Raw genomic sequence first — 17,444 nt, 5'->3', positions numbered from 1 at the left:
TGTCAACTGTGGTGGTAACGTCGACCACAAGTACATTGGCGGCAGCCTCTTCCTCAAAGGAGATGCGCCCTTCGTAGGCGGAATTGGTGGCTTTGCCTCCGTATTCGTCACGGCCTCATTCGCATAGTAAGTGTTTGCAGTTACACTGATAATCTCTATCTATCATATATCTCTGCCTCCGTTGTTTTTCTTTTACCTCACATATGCTTACTGGTTGGCCAGCGGCGGAACGGAGTCCATTGCCATCACTGCCGGAGAGACGAAGGACCCCACGCGCAACATGCCGAAGGTGATTCGCAATGTCTTCTGGCGAATCCTTATCTTCTATATCCTGGCCATCCTCATGATTGGCCTGAATGTGCCATACGACTATCCGGAGCTGACCACTAAGGACACCCGGACCTCCCCCTTTACCATCGTATTCCAGCAGGCAGGCAGCCGTATTGCCGGCAGCTTCATTAACGCTGTCATCGTCACTAGCGTCCTCTCGGCTGGTAACCATGCACTGTTCGCTGGCACAAGATTGCTCTACACCCTCGCTGTTAATGGCCACGGCCCTACTATCTTTGGGAAGCTTAATCGGTGGAGGACCCCGTGGATTGCTGTCATAGGCACGTCTGCCATTAGTGGTCTTTGCTTCGGTGCAAGTTATATCGGTGCTGGCCAACTTTGGACTTGGCTGCAGAAGTAAGTTGCCCCCATTCCTTCATCCTAATATATCATATTTCCACCCGATCACCCCCTTTCCTCCTATATTCCTCCAGTAAATCATACTAAATTTTTCCCTCTCTGTACAGCATTGTTGGTGTATCCAACCAAATCTCCTGGATGGCTATTGGATACTCCTCTCTTCGTTTCCGCCAGGCCGTCCGCATGCAAAACCTCGAGCATCTTCTCCCTTTCAAAAATTGGACCTACCCATGGGGGCCCATCTTATCAATCGGGCTCAACGGTCTGCTCATCCTCGTTCAAGGATGGTCATCTTTTAGCCCAAAGTTCAAACCGGTTGACTTCGTCAGCTTCTATATCCAACTTCCGGTTATTCTATGCATGTTTTTGACCTGGAAGTTTGTAGTCAAGAAAACGAAGCTTGTCAAGTTGGAGGAGATAGATCTCTTGACCGATAGGTATGAGGAGGCTCGTGTGGCTGCGCGGCTGATCTGGGCGCCCCTTCTGCTGTGGAAGTCGCAGATGGTCCCAATAATAAATGGCAGAATAAACTTAAGGGGGCTGGGCAATGGGTATTTTTGTGATTTTCAACTTAATATATTTTGTTTTTTGTCTCTTTATACCTATATATTTTGGATCTGAGCTACGAACATACCTGCTTGGACTTGCACTTCCGGGACTAAATAACATTCCGCTACCTAATGAGCAGATGATCAATATATAGATATATATATAGAATAATTGTATATACTATTTAAGCTCATGATAAACATTAAGTGGCTGAACTTCAAGATGTATGTACATGTAAAGGACGGGAATTTGTATATCTACTCGGTAGCGGCAAGGGGACAGAGAGGCTGGACAACATACCAAACGCAGTCAGATATTAAACAAGTTAAAGGTATCACTTTATCATAAATCCAAATGCTTCTTTCCTCGATCATGCGGGTTGGGTATAAACTGACATAAGGGAAAAGAAATGGAAGACATGGTATTCGCAGAAGAAAAAGAAAAAGGGAAATAAGTCAAAGACAATGCTAATCAAAAAGTAACGGAAAGGAAACCTTGAGCCTAAAATCAAAGTTGGGGAAATAAAAGAAAAAACGAGAAAAAAAAAATGAAAAAGAAGGTATAGGGAGGGTGAGAGGGAGGATATATAATTAGATGGGCGGTGGGGTAGGTTTTAAGGAAGTTATTGAAAGTTAGAAGGGTACAGTTCGGGGCAATCATATTAATCATTGACCATCTCTCCCAGTTCCATCCTCAGACGCTTGGCGGGTCTGTTGTCATCTTCTTTCTGGCTGTCTTCTATTGGAGTTTGTAGTTGATCAACCGGTGCTCTTTGTAGTCCCGTGGTGCGCAAAGGGGGCAGAGACACTGGTGAAGTAGGCGAGACGTGTGTAGAGTTGCTGAGCACGGATCCACGGCGGAATGGAGAAAGAGGATTTGAAGAATCGGAGGTAGAAACTGTGCGGTCAGATGCCGTGGGATGATGTCGTTGTTCCGTTTCCAGCCATGGCAACGAGGGAAATCTTCTAGGCTGTGCAACCTCCTTTGGAGGCGGAATATCTGAGCTTCTGCCCAAAATAGGAGGAAGTTTAAAAGAGGCTAACCCTTGATCAGAGGGCTGATAGCTGGCTGGCCAGCTCCCAGATGGCCCGGGGCTTGAGAATGAGGACGAGTCAGTAGGGCTTCTTGGTTTATAGGCCATATGTGGCGAACACGACGCCCGTGGTCCCTCCCCTGGAAATGAGTGCATTGGCGATAGGCGGCCCATTGGCCTTTGGAGTTGGCATTCCCGTGTCTGGTAGTCATGAGTGGGAGCCTGGGGCGTTGGCTGCTGCCCACTCGATGCCGGCCGCCGTGCAGGCACATTACCAGCTGTAAAGGGGGATGGGGATGGCAAGATCGGAGGTGTCCACATTGGAGGCTGCATAGCAGTTGTCGGGCTCGATCCTATTCTCCGTTCTCCTTCATTGGAGGGCCCCCCATGGGCGTGGTTGAAATCTGTGCTGGGTCTGATTTCTCTGGATGATGGATTTCTCTTGTGTCCTCGAGCAGGTCCCAGAGAGGCTGAAGGGTGTTGCGACACTCTCAGAATTCCTGGTTGCCCAAAGGTTGACTCGTATGTACGAATGGGTCCCTCTTCCGCCTTCAAAGGAGGCCTACCACGGCGCTTATGGGTAACGTCTACACAAGATTCCTACAAGGGCCAGTCAGTCAATACTTGGAATAATGGCGTTTGTATGAGTTTATACTGATGGCCAAAACGTACCTCTTTACCTGCAACGACACATCGTCGGCAGGGCCGTGCAGAATCGCATCCTAGATGTTTTCGTTTGCAATTGACGCAAGCAGATGCAACGTGAGCTTTTGCCCGGCGTGTTGACCGCGGAGGAAGTGTCGTCGTACGTGTAGAAATGGCATTCGGCGCTCCGAATGCCGGTAGTAGATGTGGTGGACGAATATCATTCACCGACGGAAGCCCATACTGCTGGTTTGACATCTGCGACTGTCTCGGGTCGTGGACTGCGCGATTTATCCCCTGCCCGCCGGCCATATGATGGCCTTGGTAGTCATGATGCGACTCAGGATATTTCAAGTTTGATGCTGGAGAGCTTGGTCGTCCTGAATGCCTTAGTCCGTGAGATAGGTCAGATCTAAATTCTGGGGGCGGAGAGCCTGACATAGGCGGGGAGAGATATGGACTTCGACAGCTGCTCGAATAGCGGGAGTCTGATACGCTGAGATTTAAGGAAAATCTTAGCGGATCTGACCCTGAGCGATGGGGCTGTCCGAAGGTGTCGTTAGGGAAGAATCGGGCAGAAGGTAGGCACTGCATTAGGTAGATTGTTGAAGTGCGGGTTCCCTAGGTCTTAGTAAATGCGCAACCCAGCAAACCAAAATAGGATTATGAATCGTCGAGAGAAGCTGTTCGAGTTCCGTCGGGTAAACGTGTCGTTAACGAGATATGTCCCTTGTGTTCAAAACTCGGCCTGCCTTAATCATAGCGATCAAAATTTCCGAACTGGGAAGCAGGTGTTCAGCTTTGGCACCAGGATAACAATCAAACCGGCCTGGTGGCTTGTATGGATTGCCTGAGTTGTAACGTTGATAGCGAGCAACGGGGGTAGGATATATAGCCTCACTGGCCTTGACAGTTTTCTTATATCCTGTTCTCGACTGTCGAAGTTGCAAAAAAGCAAGAGACAGACGAGGCAGAGCGTGGGTATAAAGTAGGGCAAGAATATGGCGGTTTAGAACACGTCAAATGGAACCAGGTTTAACTTCACGGATAGGCTTCCCGTAGGTAGGGTGTATGTAAGTACGTTGTTGATGGATCAAAGATGACGTCTGTTACAATTCCCAGAAGTGTTGCCAATGGAAAAAGAGAAGAAATATCCCAGGACAGAGTCGAGTATGTATTGAGTTCAATGATCAACGGATCGGGTGTGACCGTCAAAGAGCAATGCAAGGTTGCCGCCTCTGCCTGTCCGCGTATGATCCAGAAAGGGCAAACTTGGGGACTTCGGTGCAAGGGAGCGGTGAAGGTATAACTAAAGGAGACAGTGTTTTGGAATGTATATGAAAGCAGTCAACAGTGCCAAGTGAGAAGAAAATATAAGGGGGGAAGGAAGAAGAGAGAAGGGAGGGGAGAGAGGAAGAGGGAGAAAAAAGAACGAGATCAGACAGGATGAAGCAGCTGTATTAAGTGGTGGAGGTGGTCGTAGTTTGTAGAGTAGCAATAAGCCTGCAGCATGAAGGGTCAGGGGTCTGGCAGGTTATGGGCGGCGTTAAACGTAACCTAAAAAATTCCGGCTGAATGAATTAATTAAGCATTATTAAGATAACCCTCCAATGCAAAATCGCGGTCTTCGAAGAACGGAGCCCGATTGTTCTGGCCGTTTATCAATTCTTTTTTAGAGTGAGAGAATGATGGCTGATACAAGGAGGTATGGTAGATTCCGTCACTCTGGGTGCAATGGAGAACCTGTAGGCACGCGGGACCCTTAAGAAGTACCGAGAATGAAGAACTTCCATTTGTTCAATGCAGATAGATACCCTATGGCAAGAAGAGTGATCGTGAGCCAATCTCCGCTGGTGGAGTAGGCTGCGTGTGGGGTCGTCTTTTTCTTTTGAAAAGGAAAAAAATAGGAAGAAGAGATAAAAAAGCAAGTTGCATCTGGGTGTCACCATCGTGATGCTTTCCTAGAAGAACCGTAAATCAGAGTTGGGAGGGTCTTGGACCGCAGGAGAATTGCAAAATTCATTGCCGACAGGAAATACGCAGCCAGGGGATATTCATCACGCTGCACATCGTATCCGCAGTGGATAGCATGGCCTGTGCAGAACGACACGGGAACGATATCCACTGGCAAATAGTGGTGATGGCGAAGGAGAAGCCAGGTACCGTTACTAGTGGATTTTATACCGTGGATCACCCACCTGGCATAAAATTGTGGGCGATATTATCAGGTCTCCTCTTTCTTTCTTGACATCCCACCACCTTGAGTCAGGATGGGCGCTAGTTTGAGTTGGCTTGCTTGGGCCTGATCTTCATTCTGGTCGATCAGAAATAAATATGTCTGTCTGCCAGTAGTAGTTGTTTTGCATCAGCCAGGGGACAAGTAAGAAAGCAGGGATCATATGATAAGAGCACAGCGCCTGATTAATCATGATTGGTACAGAAGTTCTATACTTCTTTGTTTTTTTTATTTTAGGTCTTCTTATATGAAGGATATGTTTTTCTGCATACTGCCCAATAAGGGGGCTCGAATTATTGAGGGCAGCAAGCCATCCGCCCAATGAGTAGCGGAAATCCCATCGATATGTGATCCTTAGGTGGCAAAGAGCTGGATCGTTTTGCCTGGTTCGCAATTATTTTCATTTTTGAGATTCCTAGTTTCCATGTCAGCTAATCAGCCAGCAGAGAATTGTGTGGTGGCTTGCATGGTTCAGCGATGATGAATATAACCTGAGAGCGTCCCTTCACACGGTGGCAGACCAGTACTCCCGTGCCTAAGTACTCCCTCCGTCCATCGAGTAACAGCGTGTGTCCTGACGGGCTGGCGTAACCAGACAGACGTGCTCTGCGGAATCGAGGGTGATTGTCGCTCGCTCCACTCCGTCATCAGCGCCGGAAACATGAAACCTGGGAGTTGCAGAGGCAGGCTGAGCTGTGCAGCACGAGAGATCTTGACCTACACCGTCGCCTACTCGCACGAGTCGTGCCGGGCCGTCAGCAGCGCTGCGATGTACCGGATACCGCGAGGTTGGCGGCTGGTGAAGTTGACGTTGAAGTTGACGTCGACTTTTCCTCCTTTTGACGTTGGAGCGTTTCCTCTTTCGGAAGCGCCTATTGTTCCGTCTGTCCTACAACGGCGACGATACCAGAAGAAAACAACATATCAAGAGCCAGCGCAACCACGCAACAGAGCTATCATCCACGGCGGTGCAGAGAAATAAACAAGGTGAAAAAGAAATGCCGACATTATTCTACGCTGTGCCCCTGCGTGCTTGAACCGTTCAATGCGAGATAAAATACCCCGGGTGCCGCGAGCTAGTCGGCGCCTATACCTTCGCTTTGGGTACATGATACATATCTACATCTAACATCTCCCACACAGAGGGCCCATTATTGTCGAGTCCCGCCAGGACAGCATTGACAGCGGTGGAGAGCCTCAAGGAGGCGTTATATTCCTCGTCCTGGCGATGCGATTGCGCATTGCCCCTGGGGGGAGCGCTTGACGGCGAAGAACCCTAGATGTCTAACCGAACCTGCGCTGGTGCGTTTCTCTCCGTACCCCTGAAACCACACGAGGTCAATCAAGGCTCCAGAACCGAAAGCTTGTCTATCTGCAGCACCATTGCATCAGAAGCATCAAAGCGCGGACGGCGATCAGAATATCAATTGATCGCAACCCCAAGCCTTCGTCGAAACAGAGGCCAAGCCCCCAAACGGCACCGATGACAGATCATTCAGAGAGACGGAGTTTTTACACGGGTGTCATCTTTCTGAGGACCTGGTCACCGCCAGGATTGCTCGCATTTTCCAAGGTATGTAAAAAAAAAGGGCCATTTTGGATGGAAAGCGTACGGACGAGTTCGGTCCAACGCCAAAGCGCAAGGCTTAAAATAAAGCGCCTTGTGCCATGTGAGGAGCATCAGTGAATTATATATAACTAACCCTGTGCTCTATTCTATTCTATTTTATTTTATTTTTTCCGTTCTCCAGCCCTCATCTCAAATAGTCAACCTTTCTTTTTTCTCCCACTTAAGGTCTTTCCGACCTTCCGACTCACTAGTTGTTTCTCGCTTCTTAACACCGGATCTACGGCATATTCCGCCAGGAGGGAAAAGGGCGTTTAACTTGATAGTCTGCATGTGTATGGACTTACCCGGTACGGACAGTGGGCTAGTTAAATGTGCGCCACCCACTTTCGTGATCAAGAGCAAAACCCGATATTATGGAGCATTCCCAACCAAACTGATGCTATCCAGAGCGTTTCCCACCACTTCGCCAAACTGACGATTAGTTATTGAGGGGATAGCCAATCATGGAGCAAGTAAAACCCAATTGGCTCAGACGGAAAAAGGAAAGGGCAGAAAGACATTCAAAAAGAAATTATTATTTATTGAATTGTTTATTCCCAGGCTGGATTCCGTCGATCATCCCGGACGTGTCCCAAACGTTATATCAAGCGCCAGCTCCATTTCAAATATGAACCGGATATGGACTACCGTTTGAGGCGAGGCTGTGGCTGGTAGCCACGGAGGATACTTTCATGGAGAAGTGTGAACATGCTTTCTTTCTCTTCTGCGATTTGGGGAAAATCTCCGAACCTTATCAATCCATTATTTTAGGCCTCTTCCCATGTCATATGATCGCACGTCCATCACGGATACAATTCACCCATATTTGGACCTGGCCCTTGGTCTTCAATGTCTCTGGCCTGTGTTTCAACCCGGCAGGTTGGACGATGGATGCCTTTCGCCCACACAAGACTGCTTTCAAACTTCTTTGGCTCCCTTGGGCGCCTCTCCTTCCCAGCTAAGAAATTCAAAAGGCCTTGCACACGACCCTATGCATGGCAAAGCATCCCTACTCTGGGTGCATTTTTAACGTATGTAATGCAATCACGATCGCCGTACCTCGGCATGTGAGAGACATTTGTGATTGGTTTCTCGGGGAGAAAAAGGGCAGCAAGACAGCATGCTCGTAATAATCATCAAGCAGTAAACCAACTCATCATCGAGATATATTACTCAAGTGAGCACGATCCCTGCCACGGAAATTAAACGGAGCCTTCGAGATGCGAGTAATTGAAAAATGAAAAATGGAACAGCATTTTTAACTTTTGACAAGTAATCAGCTAAAAAGATGTGTATATACGTTATACATGGATCTTGCATATGCATGTCGTATCATACCGCCAGATACATACAACGCTCCGGTGTGCTGTATGGCTAGACACGCTGAGGTGATGTATCCTGGGGTATTGTATCATCATCCTCTGGTTCTTCAAGCTGTCATTTCCCCAGCCTCTCTGCCCCCAAACATAACCCGTCGATCCTCTTTTATTTTATGTCTTTCGGGTTTGGATCCCAGGTTCCGACCCTTTTTTTTTTAGGTTTTCAAAGTTATCAGCTGCTCGCTCCTCAACGTAACAGAATGGCATCATTTTCCGCCTCGACGGATCCGGCTTCCTTCTGCACAGGATAAACGGTCCTTTAGACCCCATTTCTCCAACGGATAGGACTTCGAACATGGTCTCCCAGGTCCTGGGTCCCACCGACTCCATACTCCGTACAGAGCGTCCTTTTCCCGTATAAATATTGGTGCCCATGAGCCCTTTGCGAGGCACACTTCCAAGTATATACACGGTAGAACTAACGCAGCTTTTTGTGAGCCACAACCCTGTGGCTGCCAACGTGCTCCTGGGGTCCTTCCCGAGGGAAAATCTTAGCTGCCATCCCAGCTTGATAGCAGAGAGATAGATTGTGGTATCGCATGAAGCGGATCTATTCGAAAATTCTCCAAATGGTTTTTGCCCGTGGCTCATTTACCTGCCTTTTCGGTAAAAGCGTCCATTGCCTGATCGCCCCTAACCATGGAATTTGACATGGGGATCCAACTTAACGATGTGAGCTAAAATTAATCCCCGAAGTCCGAATTTCGTCTCGTCCACACACTTTCATGGTGCTTGTTGGTTATCACTCGCTTTTTCTTTTTTCTTTTTGGTTTTGTGCAGGAGCAAGTCAAAACTCCATAGTGGTGTGGCATATTGATACCCCCCCCCTCGTAATATATGTATGTCTATCCAGCCTGAGGAATCACTGACTTTCTTCCCAGGTCGCCAAGCCAAATGAAGCAATAAGGCATGCTCTAGTGGTCTCAGTTCTATTTAGCACTGTTTAATGCGATGAAAGGTCGTATTAAAGCTGAGGACATTCGTGCCGCATGGGCTTTGGGAAATATTATTTCTCCAAGCAGGTTGAACTTGCATCATTATGGAGTATCAATGTCATGAAAAAGCAGCAATACTCTGTTAAATTGCCAGTGTCGACAGAGAGAGATCCTTATTTTTGTTCCAGTAGGCTTTCCTTCTTACGCCTGATGATTGTCGGTCGGCATCAACGGGATCGACGCGGGGCCAATAGCTCCTCTTCGGCTCACCCCATACCGAAAGATAGGCTATACATGGCGTTCTGTAACTCGCTCGAGCGACGGAGTCCTCCGTCTCCCTGGGATTTGGAGCATAATTTGCCATTCAAACTTCTGGGCGGGGCTGATGGGGAGCTTTGGTGGGATTATTCCGTTCGCGTCAATAATGGGCCATCTAGGCGCCGGGAGCAAGAAGACGGCGAAATGGGCGAAGCAGAAGACTTATTCGGCGGCGCGGTCGACGACGGGATTTGTTGATGCTGAATCTGACACAGCCCCTCTGGTCTCCATATCATGGAAACCGAAAAGAAGAAATGGAAAAAGAGAGGAGGCAGACATTCTTCCGAAATCTACTTGGCATTTTCGCTTTCTTTTTTTCCAAACCCCAGGCAAGACCTTACCAAAAACAACACAAGGACATGATTGTAAAGAGAGGCTCCCTGTGAAAATACTATATTAGCGCCTCACAAATACCTCGATGATGTACTCCGTGGTTATATAATTACCCCGATATAAGAAGCTCCCGGGGAAAATAGCCTGTTATATTGGGGGTTCTCACCGCATTATGGCGAGAACCAGCTTCCTACCGGCCGAGCGGTTTTACGTATTAAATCCCATCAAATAGTCTGGCCACAATATACCAGAGAGAGTCTGAAACAGTACTTAAGAAACCATAGTTAGGCACCGGGAAACAAGTTATCGGCGCCTGTATAGTCTTCTTTTTGTCTAGTCTCTGCCTCGTAGTTTGGTTCTCGCTTCGGGATTGACGGGCGACCCAAGGCTAATTGGCTCCAGGGCTGCAATTATGGTATTATTTACCGAGTTCGTCTCCCGTTATTTGGCTGCCTGGGTGGAAACGTCAATGCATGATCGTAGCCGTCCATGGTACCGCTGGGATGCCTCGTACATAAAACAACCCCATTGGCCTCTCCGGTAGAAGCTTATCCGAGGGGGAATTGAGCTATACCGATCGCCCGCTCGGATCAATTTTGCTGTTATAGAGACCATGTGGAGAGTTTTAGTTACTTTTGCCTTCCTGGCTTCTTCAACGGAGATCTAGAAAACTTTCGTCAGACGCTGCAAAAATGAGAAAAGAAAAAAAGGAGAAAATTTGGAGAATGGTTTTGAACAGCCAAAACACATGGAAACAGGGAGGAATACGGAGCAAATACATAGAATGAAAAAAAGAAAGAAAGAAAGAAAGCAAGAAAAAGGAGTAGAGGGAGGAGACTTGTCTGGAGCAATATTTGTTCCATGAGCTGGAGACTCCACAGGCCCGCGGACAATATTATGATCCGGGTTCTCTCAACATCTCATCACGTTCAACTGCTGCTCGACTGCAGAGGGCATTATGACACACGATAATTGCTCAAAATTATGCCCCAGCAGTTCATTTATCTTCGATTCAGCGTGCTGCAGGACTTATTGACAAGGTTATCTGCGTATCGAACTGCAGCGAAACAACGCTAGCTGTACCAAAATACGACATGTTGCACTGCCTCGACAATGACAGGCGAGTAGAATCGGACTTTCTGCGGGTGTTCATCTCGGCTCCAGGTTATCCCCTGCATACGCAAACCAGGGTCATTGCTGGAGGTCTTGGTCAGAAGGCAGAGCAGGAGGAGCAGGATGAAATTCCTCTAGCTGGAGAAGAAGATGCTGCCTGAAAGAAAGAGAGGAACATTGCTTTGAGTTCTCTAGGGAACGCATCGTTCCTTGGCCTGGTTCTTGACAACAATCATCTATAAACTCTCAAGCGGGAGAAGAGATGGTTTAGTTATCCTTTCGGAGCGAACCAGAAACAGACATCAGACATCGACTTTTGATAGGTAGACTGATTTTCTGGTCTTCCACCCCCCTATCATCTGCTTCCCCGCGCTCCCTTGACTAGTTGAGCATGCTGCTTTCCATATATGTATATGCTCTCGAGTCTAGTCATGCAGTATATACGGAATATACGAGGCAGCCTGAAGATAATTCTGCACCGAATGACTTCTTGACTGGCTGATAGTCAAAATACACTTGCTGGAAGAACCGTTGACCAGTGTCCCACCGGGTCTTACCGCCTGCGAGCGTGCTGCCCTGGGCTGTTTCATCTGGTCAAAGTAACAACTCCACTGGAGGTAAGGCCAACCAACTTGCTTTAGTGCCGTTTTGAACAGAGCTCTTGTCCTTTTTCCCTTCACACCCGGTCTGCCGGAGTATATCAGGCCAGACATGCAAATAAAGTGCGGCAAAAGGTGAAGAAACAGTTCTGTGGACACGGAGGATTATTTTTCTTCTTTCTTTACTCCTTTTCTTTGGTTCTTTTTTTCCCGGAAGAAAAGTCGTTGAAAAACGTCTTTGGCTCAACATCAAACGAAGCGAGAGCCGAACCAAAAGAGGTATGTCTTTCCGTATAAGGAGAACGAGATGGAAGCTGGGACAGTCTTGACTCATTCAACAACAGCCAGGATGAACGGTCATCTCCATGAGCAGGGAAATATACACCAACCTTCTGTCGATTTTCTTGTCTCGTTGACGAATGGCAGCGGGAAAATGGCCTATACGGATGTCGCTTGGATATCCTGGTAAACATCCTGCGGAATGCCCGATACCCTGCTTGCCATGGAGGGGAGATGCTTGTATACTTAAAACAAGTCATGAGTTCCACGCAACCAGGCTTCATCTTCTGCTGCTGCTTCGAATTCCCTCGTCTCTCATCATCGGCCCACCTCCGGCATCGAAACGATCTGTCTTCACAAGCGAAGCCGATACCGCAGTAGCTGAAACCGCTGTGTCCAATTAAAATGCTGTTCATTGATCCTGCGAATCAAGGTTGAGATGGCCCTAACGTTGACAATCGCCCCCATGTGTCCCGGAGAAAAGTCAAATCTGATCTACCGGGATCTCCGCAATATGTAGCATCCTACGGAGTATGTCATCCTCACATCTTCTGGCAGACTTGAACTGCCGAAAAGCACGGGGTGTTTCATAGGTATACCACTTTTTGAGAAGAAGAACCTGAATGAACGGTTGGAAATCCGGGCGCGAGACAAGCCGTGCCGAGACCCCCCGGCGTTACAAAAAAGAACGGTCATCTCAAACCATCGTTGCCCCGTATATTAATTAGACTACGGCACACGCGAGCGCCGCGAGCTGATAAGGGTTAAAGTTGATCAACGTGGAAGCCCTGAAGTCCAGTTGCAACAGTGACATCCTCCATTTTCCTACCTTCTGACGTTGTTAGTTCGTTTGCGGGACAGCTAGTAATACCGGGGCTAGCCGGGTGATTTTCGGGAATACCTTAAAAATTTAGAGAGGCAGACAGGGATATGCAGAAATATATCGAGTCTGAATATAAACACCTGCAAGCCGCGGTTGGGGCAAAGTAATATCAAATCAAGGTGATTTGAGCAGGCGACGGGGAGCCAAGCTCGCTGAGCAAGGATGAGAAAGCGGTCACACGGTGACGGACCTGGGAACCAGGGGCTTTGCCTGTGCTGCAAGATAGGAGCGTGTGAAGAGGTTAGTTGAAGGGAAATGCTGGGAGCTGCAGGCATACTCCTTATCTCACTGAAAAGAGGGCCTTCTGTTGCTGAAGCTCGGTAATGCTTTTTGATTCCATATGTGCTGTATAGTTTGCATACTGTCTATTATAGCTGGGAATGAAGATCCCATGTCTTCTAAAAAACACGATAGGTGTGTTTCTTGTGACTTCATGTCTATCGACCTTTACCTTTTTTAGACGGTCGAGCATTCTTCTCTTTCCTCTTTTCCAGCTGTTTTCTGGCTTTCCGTACATCCTCGGAGTTCTTGAGCTCAGTTTTGACATTCTTCTTGCCTCCGTATGTCGGTATCCCTGCATCTTCCCGTCGTTTTTGCATGGCCTCTCCCTTCTTCTTCATTTTCTCATAGTCCCCACGATACTTGTCCGCGGCCTTTGGAGCCTGCTCTTTGTTATGCCTATATTTCCTTCCAGGAATACCCCCGGTATTACCGAGATTGGAATTTTCCATCTCTCCCACCCTCGGCATCCGGCCAAGTCTCTTCCCCTTCTTCCAGGAGTCGAACCTGCCACTGCGGAAGCTTGCAGCAATCTTCGCTCCACTCTCGCCTCGCACAAGTTTCTCCCCCTTGGAGCCATCCTCGTCGTTTTGACGTAAGACGTATTTTTTATGCCGTTTGTCCCAACGCTTAATTGAACCTACTCCGCCAAGGCCACGAGCACCTTCATCACCGTTAAGGTCCATGGTGGCAGATCGAGAAGCCTCAACGAAATTGGTGTTCGAATTTGAGCCGCTATGGACTCCATAGCCGCGATCTTCTGTAAGCGAGATAGATGTTGGGGTGTAAGACATGAAATATTCAGGGTTCTGGAAAGTGTTGCTTTGATTGCCGTTCTCGACGTTTGAACGGGATTTGCTTTGTTTTGGGTATGAGAATGTCACTTCCAGGTCTGATTCTTCGGCAAGAGACATATCCGGGTCATCGTGTATTGAGGCATCAATATCTTCGTCTGACATGTCACCCAGGTTTCCACCTGCGTCATCATCTATCTTCCCTTCCTTCGAGTTTTGCAACGGCGAATTCTGCGACGCTAACTCCCTCCGTATCTTCTTCCTTTCCATGACGGAGCGAATCTTGCGCATTACCTCTACTGCCTCTTCATTTCCACTCTTCCCTCCCCGTTTACCCATGATTTCGAAAACGGTTTCCTGCGGTTTGTATCCTCCGACTCTGGCAAGCATTTGCTCCCTTTCAACTTCCAATCTGCTCGATTCATCATTGAACAACGGGTGTATCGTCACCCAGGCATCGGCGGCGACGATATCCTTTGCTCTCTTTGCACTTTCAGCCGAAGCGGAATTTCGGGTCCTCATGTAGAGTTTTTCGCCCCGAATAGAAACTGAACGTAGTCCTTCGATATCAATATCATCACTTAACAGCTTATCCACGTACTCGCAGTGGCTTTCAAGGGACTTTCGCGGCAGACTACCAACAACGATGTCTTCCGCATAGTTGACATTTTCCGTAGCCGTTCTGCCCATGAGAAGCCGTCGTCCAAGAAATAGCTGTAAATCAATTAAATATGGTGCATCTGAATCACGTACCAGGCTGTAACTCCAGCCCTTCTGGCCTGCTCTGGCGGTACGTCCAACACGATGAATGTATATTTTAGGCTGAGAAGGGAAATCATAGTTAATGACATTTGCAAGTACAGGAATATCAATTCCTCTAGCCGCAACGTCGGTTACAACCAATATATTGGATATCCCGGCTCGAAAATTCTGAACTTGGATTTTGCGCGCTGTTTGATTGAGTGAACCGTACGCGTATGAGACTGCAAAACCAGAATGCCGAAGAAGATGGGCGATGTACTCGACGTGATGTTTTGTCGCCACAAACACGATGGTCGAATGCTCTGTGGGAGTACCGTGTGCGCTTGGTCCTTTCATATCCGCCCGTTTTCGTTTTTTCGAGGCTCCCTGTTTCCCCTCTTGAGCTTCTTTCTTTGCCATTTTCCCAGCCTCAGTCTCACCAGTTGGGATCTTGATGAGGTCATGAAGGATGTGCAACAATGCGCCCTCCTTGTCGGCAGACTTTACGGTGAAAAATGCACTTTGAAGATCGGGAGATATTTTGCTGTCTGCATCCAGGCGAATAAGGGTTGGTTCCTGTAAGCCTGCGCGAGCAAATTCCACCAAAGATTTTGGAAGTGTTGCAGAAAACAGGAGTGTTTGGCGAGAAGTGGGTAATGCATGCAGAATTTCAGTGAGCTGGGCCGCAAAACCCATTTCAAAAAGTCTATCGGCTTCATCAAATACAGCATACCGAATGCTGGAAAGATCCAGGTTCATTTCTACTTTGAGATGAAGGAATCGACCAGGAGTAGCAATGATAATGTCAGGGTTTGACGCCATATATCCGAACTGTTCTTCAAGGCTGTCGCCTCCAACCAGAAGCACGCATTTAAGATCGGTCCCTCGGCCAAGTTCCTTGACAACCTTTAAAGTTTGCAATGCTAATTCTCGAGATGGTGATAGAATCAACCCCCTTGCACCAACTTTGGTACTGTGATTCCTAAACTTCTCAATCATGGGAATGACAAAAGCAGCTGTTTTCCCCGACCCAGTGCGCGCCATACCCACAACATCTTGATCATCCAGTAATAGTGGTATCGTTTTCCGCTGGATGGGTGTTGGAACTGAGAATCCCTTCCGTGTGATGGCTTTCAACAAGTTAGGATTAAGGCCCATCGCCTGAAATCCGCCGCCCTTCTTTACTGTGCGTCCTTTCAAGGCAGATGCTTTGCGGTTCATCAATGATTGCTCGGTAGCAATGAATGTAGCATCACCATCGTCGTCCTCTTCGCCTTCTAGCTCCGCCATCATGTCCAGTGTCTGTGCATGTGTTTCTGGTTTCTTCTTTTGTTTTTGCTTCTTTGAAGGAAGCTCTGTATCGGAGTCATCATCTGCAGCAAATAAAGTCTTTGTCAAATCAAACTCGGCCTCCGACTGAGCCGGAGAGGCTGCCCGCTGAGGCATCGTGGGGAAAGTTATTTGTGGTATAATCGAAGCCTCAAAGTCTGTCCAAATGATTGGTTAGATGTACAAGAATACCATTCATACACATAAGAAACAGACTAGAGCTTCCGGGTGTATAGTTGCTCTAGGCCGTGTGTAGGGTCACGTCGGCGTAGCTGTCTTTCTATCAAATATCAAAATTGAATATTTCTTTAAGTAAACTTTTTGATATATTTTAAAGTTTGGGGTTCCAAAAACGGTTCGGAAGGAATATCAATTTCTCCGTTATGAAAACCACGTGACACTCCCTCGACGCGTCAAAAAGAAAAAAACACGCGAAGTTCAATTAAAAGCGACGAAGACAAAGACGCAAATAGAGATCAAGACAACCTGCTGCGGTGCGGGTGAACACTGTTACTCGATTATAGCCGGTCTTCTAGCATAAATAGAGCTGTCATGGGTGAGTTCCATTCTATAGGGTGCCTGTTCAAACAGCTAACCAACAACTACAGATTACGGGTACGGCTCAACGCCATATGGCGGGGGGGAGGGCGGTTTTGCACAAGGTGACAACAGCAGCCAGTCAAAGGTACACAGCATGGAGAACCTGCAGTGGAATTGTCGCCTCGTTGTATGTGAATATGAGCTGACTGAGGGGGTATAGACATACTCCGGTGAATCTAGATCGGTTCGGCCAGTGACCATTAAACAATTAAACGATGCCACTCAGGCATTCCCCGAAGCCCCCTTCAAAATAGATAACGCCGATATCAATCAAGTATGTTTTGTGGGACAGGTTCGAAATGTCAACAAGCTAGCGACACACATCACGTACAAGCTAGACGACGGCACCGGAGAGACGGACGTGAAATATTTCATTCCTCCTGAAGAAAAAGAGGCGTTCGATGAGCTTGAAGCCATGGACGTCATGGCCATGGACGGTGCTGGTAGCAATGCTGGCCCAGCTGCTGTGACAAACAAGTCCGGACGACCGAGAGCCTACCAGATAACAACAAACGGATACGCAAAGGTGTTTGCCAATGTTAAAACATTTAATGACCGGCGGCAGGTTAACGCGGTGTTAATCCGGCCCATAACGAATATTAACGAGTACCATGTTCATTTCCTTGAGGCCACAGCAGTACATCTCCATTTCACTAAAGGCCCGCCACCGAAGGCAGGTGGTGCTTCTGGGGCGGGAGCCGGCACCGGAGGTGGTGCGATGGATATGGGTGGCAGCAATCTCTCCCTACCACGAATGTCACCGATGGCACGAAAACTATATGATGCTCTCAGCAACAGCAGACAGACTAATGAGGGCATGCATGTGAATGTTCTGGCGCCGATAATGCAGGTGAATGTAAATGAAGTCTATAAAGCAGCCGAAGAGCTCCTGGGACTCAGTGTGATATACCACACGGTAGATGAGGACACCTGGAAGATTCTTGATTGCTGATGTGGCTATTACCTGGCTTGTTGACCACTGGTTATTGGAGATCTATAGATGAGTCTATTCAGCGGGTCCAGCCCTGTTGGATTTATATGTCCAAAAATTGATGTCCAGAGATGTAATGGTATAATTCTACGACCAGCATACGCCGTTC

At 47.9% G+C, this 17,444-nt stretch overlaps 5 protein-coding genes across 5 annotated transcripts; 1 reads left to right on the top strand and 4 right to left on the bottom strand.

Moving 5' to 3' along the window:
* Nucleotides 1-41: 41 nt before the first annotated feature.
* Nucleotides 42-1,774, bottom strand: TERG_11762 (uncharacterized protein). The gene has a single exon (XM_047750824.1). It carries the CDS (start codon nucleotides 500-502, stop codon nucleotides 116-118), a length of 387 nt encoding a protein of 128 aa, XP_047605512.1. The 5' UTR covers nucleotides 503-1,774; the 3' UTR covers nucleotides 42-115.
* A 13-nt stretch (nucleotides 1,775-1,787) lies between these two features.
* TERG_01794 (uncharacterized protein) lies at nucleotides 1,788-3,511 on the bottom strand (the record flags this gene model as incomplete). The annotated part of the gene is made up of 2 exons (XM_003237024.2): nucleotides 1,788-2,872; nucleotides 2,945-3,511. 2 exons carry the CDS (start codon nucleotides 3,509-3,511, stop codon nucleotides 1,901-1,903), a joined length of 1,539 nt encoding a protein of 512 aa, XP_003237072.1. The 3' UTR covers nucleotides 1,788-1,900.
* A 7,888-nt stretch (nucleotides 3,512-11,399) lies between these two features.
* Nucleotides 11,400-12,362, bottom strand: TERG_11761 (uncharacterized protein). Its single transcript, XM_047750823.1, has one exon. The coding sequence runs from the start codon at nucleotides 12,132-12,134 to the stop codon at nucleotides 11,622-11,624; it is 513 nt and encodes a 170-aa protein (XP_047605511.1). The 5' UTR covers nucleotides 12,135-12,362; the 3' UTR covers nucleotides 11,400-11,621.
* Nucleotides 12,363-13,038: 676 nt separating this feature from the next.
* TERG_01793 (ATP-dependent RNA helicase DBP10) lies at nucleotides 13,039-15,861 on the bottom strand (the record flags this gene model as incomplete). The annotated part of the gene is made up of 1 exon (XM_003237022.1): nucleotides 13,039-15,861. One exon carries the CDS (start codon nucleotides 15,859-15,861, stop codon nucleotides 13,039-13,041), a length of 2,823 nt encoding a protein of 940 aa, XP_003237070.1.
* Nucleotides 15,862-16,296: 435 nt separating this feature from the next.
* Nucleotides 16,297-17,296, top strand: TERG_01792 (uncharacterized protein; the record flags this gene model as incomplete). Its single annotated transcript, XM_003237021.2, has 3 exons — nucleotides 16,297-16,300; nucleotides 16,353-16,429; nucleotides 16,505-17,296. 3 exons carry the CDS (start codon nucleotides 16,297-16,299, stop codon nucleotides 17,294-17,296), a joined length of 873 nt encoding a protein of 290 aa, XP_003237069.1.
* Nucleotides 17,297-17,444: the final 148 nt, after the last annotated feature.

This window comes from Trichophyton rubrum (assembly GCF_000151425.1).
Source record: "Trichophyton rubrum CBS 118892 genomic scaffold supercont2.2, whole genome shotgun sequence".
NCBI lineage: Eukaryota > Fungi > Ascomycota > Eurotiomycetes > Onygenales > Arthrodermataceae > Trichophyton > Trichophyton rubrum.
This window is presented reverse-complemented; position numbering and strand designations above follow the sequence as displayed.

Bases quoted from the DNA above. Each gene is read 5' to 3' on its own strand.
- TERG_11762 (XM_047750824.1), bottom strand. From the start codon at position 502: ATGGTTACCAGCCGAGAGGACGCTAGTGACGATGACAGCGTTAATGAA.
- TERG_11761 (XM_047750823.1), bottom strand. From the start codon at position 12,134: ATGAACAGCATTTTAATTGGACACAGCGGTTTCAGCTACTGCGGTATC.